This window comes from Schistocerca cancellata, chromosome 3, assembly GCF_023864275.1.
Source record: "Schistocerca cancellata isolate TAMUIC-IGC-003103 chromosome 3, iqSchCanc2.1, whole genome shotgun sequence".
Classification (NCBI taxonomy): domain Eukaryota; kingdom Metazoa; phylum Arthropoda; class Insecta; order Orthoptera; family Acrididae; genus Schistocerca; species Schistocerca cancellata.
Window position 1 is genome coordinate 562,379,950 of NC_064628.1, and position 6,000 is coordinate 562,385,949.

A 6,000-nucleotide genomic window follows, 5' to 3' on the forward strand; every position below is an offset into this window, starting at 1 on the left:
TCTCCTGAACTATCTGACGTATAATGATATAATTTTCGAGATGCGTTTTGTGTTGTGTGTGGATACTGCTTGCGAAATACCAGCATGCTGCGAATACAATTAGCAATAAAAAACTAATAAATTAAAACTTCATGTATGGTGGGGCAGTTTTTCATGCTTTTCAGTTTTTATGACAGTATATTTCCTGAGCTATGACGCTTACAATGGTATAATTTTGCACCTACATTCAGCGGTGTATGTGCATACTCTATGCAACATGTGTTACAAATAGAGTTAGTAAAGAAGTAGGAAATTAAACTGTTATACCTGATGCGGGAATTTTACTGCATGTGCAGTGAAAATGAAGGCAATAATTTTCATTCTCTTTCATCACTTTGTCCGCAAGGCAGTGATTCGTAAACGTTTGAAATTATGTGTAACATTTTTTGCAGTCGCTTACTACTCTCACTCTCAAATACTGTTTTAATATAGTCTGGGTATATGCATTCTGTCAGTTAATCTTCGTTATCACCCCCATCCCACGCTTTTGATAAGTAGGTGATTATCACCCCCACAGTGCACCTATCCAGATAGCAAGAAATATGAGTACCAGAAAATGGTTCAAATGGCTCTGAGCACTATGGGACTTAACTTCTGAGGTCATCAGTCCCCTAGAACTTAAAACTACTTAAACCTAACTAACCTAAGGACATCACACACATCCATGCCCGAGGCACGATTCCAACCTGCGACCGTAGCGGTCGCGCTGTTCCAGACTGCAGCGCCTAGAACCGCTCGGCCACCCCGGCCGGCTATGTGTAGCAGTTTTGGTTGAAATTGACCCAACGTAGATGCATACGTACATTCGTACAGACATTCATTTTGATAATATATGTATTGTTCCAGGTGTCAATCACGGTGGAGAACTGAGACTTCTATTTTTGCGTAATGATACCAAGTATAACTTGGATCTCACTTCTGAAGAAGACGAGGTGCGAAGGACCCTGCTGCGGCTCTGGACCAACTTCGCCAAATATGGGTATGTTGATTGAGATATACACAAGGAACAATAGCGCAACTTGATTAACTGAGGGTAAAAGGGCGCTTTTGATGCAAGCAAAACAGATCGCAACAAGAATGAGTGGTGATCCGGTGGTTAAGAAAACAAAATGACTTACGTACTTGCACTTCCGAGTACGCAGTGCTCTTCAGAATGTAGTCTTCTGTCCCACAAGACACATCAGCTTATGGTAAGAGCAGTCTGTAGGTTTCAGTTCATCAAATTTCAGTAAACGTATTTTATATTGTTGCAAGAGAGTAGCATATGGCTTGTTCATCACAGATACATTTTTCTGTGGTGAGACAAAATTGGTAGGGCAAGCTTACTGTTCTGTCTGTCTAGCTGAGAACCATGTTTCTCGGGTGTGGCTGCAAGATACGTGAGACAACAACCATAGTACTTCTGTCGAGTATCGAATGGGTTTAAATTCGCTTCGCTAGATGGAATATTACCTTGGTATGCTCCTCCAGCCCCCCTTCCTTCCCCGCCGCTTTATAAATTAGGACCAACGATTAAATCGGGACCTACGTAGTAATCATCAAAATGTCGCATAATGTAGACGCGTAGGTGGCTGATGACGGCTTGGAAGACATTCGCAGATTGCTTTAGTACCACAAATGATCTTTATTTCTAAAGATACCGTGAATTACTCAACAAAACATGAACAATAACAGTATAAGTTCAGGAACAATGAATGATTAGGACAAGGTTACATGGCAACCTGTGGCCTCTCTTACATCATAATTCTGTAGGTACCCTCATGTGTTGAGGGAAATAAGGAGATCGTTATGTATCTGAAGGGAAAATGGCTGATGTCTCGCTTATCTAACAGACACACTCGAGAAGCCTGCTTCTTTGCTGGCTACCAACTACTATGTCAAATACTGATTACAAAGCGAAGAATGATTACGGTGTGGCGGGAAAGACTATCCAGTGGTACATTTATTGAACCAACTGTCTTATACGACATAACAATAACCCCCAAACGCTTCCCTGAATTGACTCAATCAAGTGAGTAAAAACGAAAATGCGACCTAATATGAATTCAATACCGACGCCCGGTGAAACAGCAGGACTTCGTGTACTCGTGAATGAAAACTTACCGCAGCAACCAGCAGCCGCACCGTAACCGCGTCGGCACTGTCCGTCAACGCTCTCTGCTCGCTGCAGCCTCGAGGTACTCTGCCACTCCCTCCTCAGCGAATGACACGGACGAGTCAGGACATCCCACGGTTCTTAGGAATGAGAGAAAATCAGCTGTATCAAATTTGAAAGTCACCAATATTAATGTTTCCCACTTTACTCTCCTTGGCAAAGTTAATCCGTTGCTCTCTTGCCTGCAATCCCAATTCTTCTGCAATTATTATTATGGTAAAAACCGTTAGATATTAAGACGTTCAGTCACACCAAAGATTACAGCTCTCCGTCCCTCTGTCTCTCACCACTTATCTGTCCCCGTCTCTCCCCGTAGGTAGAATGGTGGAAGACGGAACATGGATTTGAAACACTCCAATGATGGGCCGTGTGAGTTTTTCTGTTTCTTTTCCGCCCTGCACTTCTCTCTCATGTCCAGAACTGGCTCTCTCTAGCGAATAGAGGCGGCAAATTTTCTTTAGAACGTTGAACATACCAATGACCTTCTCCTCGATGGTTCCGCACTGTGTAATCTCACTCATCAAAAGGCCTCTTTCTCTCACTTCCAAAGTAACCTCTTTCAGACGGTAGGGAGAGATTTATGTTAAAGCTTGCCGTATTCCTGGTTCAAAGCGTGTCTTTGTCACGCTCGAAGTAATACAAAGTTGCGGGGTGGGAGAAGTTTTTTGCCGGGTCTAGCCGCTACAGTCATGGACTGTGCGGTTCGTCCTGGCGGAGGTTCGAGTTCTCCCTTGGGCATGCGTGTGTGTGTTTGTCCTTAAGATAATTTAGGTTAAGTGGTGTGTAAGCTTAGGAACTGATGACCTTAGCAGTTAAGTCCCATAAGATTCGACACACATTTGAACATTTGAGAAGTTTTTTGTTTCAGTTTGAACACCCAAACCGACGTTTCCACATTCGCTGTATTGTTCTTCCTCTGTCAATATGAAGCGTTATATCTTAACCAACAATACCATAATCTAGTCAGTGTCAGAAATAAGGGAAAAATAGCAGAGATAAAATGTTTACACGTCTCATCTTCCTTCCATAAGGCTTTAATGCTGCCTCCCTAACTTACTTGTAAACTATCATGTCTCTATATGATGGCACGAGCTTGAAGTACAAGATGTCGTCAGTCTGGGGCAATGGCTCCCAACCTGCAGGTAATTGCATCCTGAGCGGTATAATGCAGTTTTTGGAGGTATTATCGCTGTCTCGTAAGACTATAACGCTGATTACGTAACTTACCAATAACTACTCTTTTTCAAGTACTAGACGTGACACAATGTGGTAGAGGTTACAGACTGTGAAACTAATATATGAATATCTTCCTCACATAGTCCACCAACTACATACATTCTCACTATGTATCACGTATATTTCACAGTAAAATTGAGACATATATATCAGATATGCTTAAATATGCCTTCTCCGAGTTGTAGGTGCTTTCCGCAGTAGACCGGAATTGCGGCGTTATTCACTTTGTTTCAGCACACGAACTAATTGACGGTAGTTACGAAATGGCTTCGACAGTGGTGTAGGGTCTACACATGTCCATTATTGTTTTTTGTCATTGTAATTAGTGGCAGTTCTCAGACATCACATTGGCAGCCCTAAGTGCTCCAAATTCTGCGAATCCCATAATCAAGTTATTTACAAAATATAAGTACAGACATTTAAAGCTAGTTGAATTTCAATGAGGATCCAGAGGGTGGGTGAAGCAAATGTTATTAGGGAGAGGAGTGGAGCAGAGGAAACGTGTTTTGAAACAAGTGTCTGCTCTCTTTCTCGGTATGAGTTATGAGCTGCACTCGCGATACACTGAAAATTGCTTCATCATTCTCGGCTTTCTTCTTTCTCGGTATGAGTTATAAGCTGCACTCGCGATACACTGAAAATTGCTTCATCATTCTATAAAAATGTAACTGGAAACAGTCTGTACAATAAGTCTCGTTCACTCAATCTGTCGTAGTTTACTGATATCACTATAAAACGAAATGTAATGTACCTTCGTCAGTATAAAACTTCTCAATATGCAGATAGTGGACAGGGGGAGGAGAGGGAGGGGAGTACCAGCTAATATCTGATTGCACTCAAGGGTACTGGTCTCAGGAACGTTGGGTACATTTGATCTATATGAAAGGGACTACGGACATCTTTCAATATGCTTGTGAGAGTAGAAGAGGAGTGCGATTTCTAACAAAAACTAAACATATTAATACTCATATTTTATTGAATTAAACTATTCATCTCAAAGTAGTTCAGGGTCCAAGTACGCGCACTGTTGAATTCGTGCAGCTGTAATGATTGTGTGGAGAAAAGAATCAAAACGCAACAAACGAGAAATTTTGGGAAATTTGTTTTAAGTTCCTTTGGAACCATACTACTGAGGTCATCGGTCCCTAGGCTTACACACTACTTAATCTAACTTAAAGTAACTTACACTAACGACAACACACACACCCATGCCCGAAGGAGGACTTGAATCTCCGACGGAGGTAGCCGCGCGAACTGTGGCAAGGCGCCTCGGACAGCGTGGTTACTCCACGTGGCTAACAAAACAAAACAAGATCGGATATACGCTTAACATCCTTTGCATAAAATTGTGGTTAAATAATATCTTCATCTGTGTTTCCTCAGCAATCCCACACCGGAAGGGGATCCAGTGACGTGGGAGCCTTATAACCCGAGGAACCGCAGCTATCTTCTGATGCGAGCCAACTTCAGTCTTGAGGAAAACTTCCTGGGCGAACGCATGGACTTCTGGAACACGAACATACCTCTGATGCCATACCCGGGCACCTACTAGAAGCGGGCTTCAATCAGGACATATCTCACTCTATTTTAGAACTTCTGCACGATGTCAAAAATCTGCACATACGACGAAGTTGCTGTAATTTGTTGCTTATATCTATAAACTACTCTATAAGCGCAAAAAATATTCACTGTTTCATTATTTGGGCACAGTTTATTATTTCATGTTAACACTGTGTTGACATAATTAAATTAACAGGTTGCTTTTTTATTGGTGATTACTACAATCGCATATTTCTGCGAACTTTGGTGATTAATAATCATAAAAGTTGTGCGTACGTAAAACTGTTAACGTCTTCTGCGGAACCGTAGGAATTCTCGCTGTGAGCTAAGACCTTAGGATTCAGAACAGGTCACCGAACTTGTTGCTTTACGCCAACCTCGGTTTTCCGCTAGTCCTCTAGATGTTTTGATCTGTGGTTCGGCCCTGAAACTTACTATTCGTGGATCATCTCCAGGACACGTATAACCACGTTTGAATACAGCCATACATTTCACAGCTGCATAAAGTTCGAATGTAAACACCAGTGCAGTAACAGTTTTAATGAAATAAAGGTAGCCCATACAGTGGTCAATCTTTCCTATGTTGTGCTCAGTATTTCATTATTAATATGCTTGTCCGTGAGTGAGTATGTACGTGAGAGATGTGTGTGGTTGTGTGTTTAGAGAGAGAGAGAGAGAGAAAGATTTGACTACTGTATACTTGTTTATAAAACCCCGATAACTTAATCATATTTGTAACGACGTATCTTGTTTCACAAAACGACCTGCTCGCGCAGGCCGTGCAGTTCCAAGGGCTCTGTGCCGGATGCCGTGTCATCCTCTGAATTGCGGCGTCACGTGGATGCCATGTGGAGAGGCATGTGGTCAGCACACCGCTCTCCCGGCCGTTCTGCTGACTTTCCAGACCGTTGACCTTCTACTGTTCTGTCAAGCAGCTCCTCAGTTCGCATCACGAGGCTGAAGGCACCCTGAACCAGTTCTCCCACCAAGGAAAAATCTTTAGCAGTATC

General features: G+C 42.4%; 1 protein-coding gene across 1 annotated transcript in view; it reads left to right on the top strand.

The window, feature by feature from the left end:
- The window catches only part of LOC126175416 (juvenile hormone esterase-like), a 62,480-nt gene extending 56,912 nt beyond the window's left edge, over window positions 1–5,568 (top strand). The window contains exons 9-10 of the mRNA XM_049922214.1: window positions 886–1,018; window positions 4,814–5,568. Of these exons, the coding sequence (XP_049778171.1) occupies window positions 886–1,018; window positions 4,814–4,982 (302 nt within the window). The 3' untranslated portion in view covers window positions 4,983–5,568. The remainder of the gene's footprint in view (window positions 1–885; window positions 1,019–4,813) is intronic.
- Window positions 5,569–6,000: the final 432 nt, after the last annotated feature.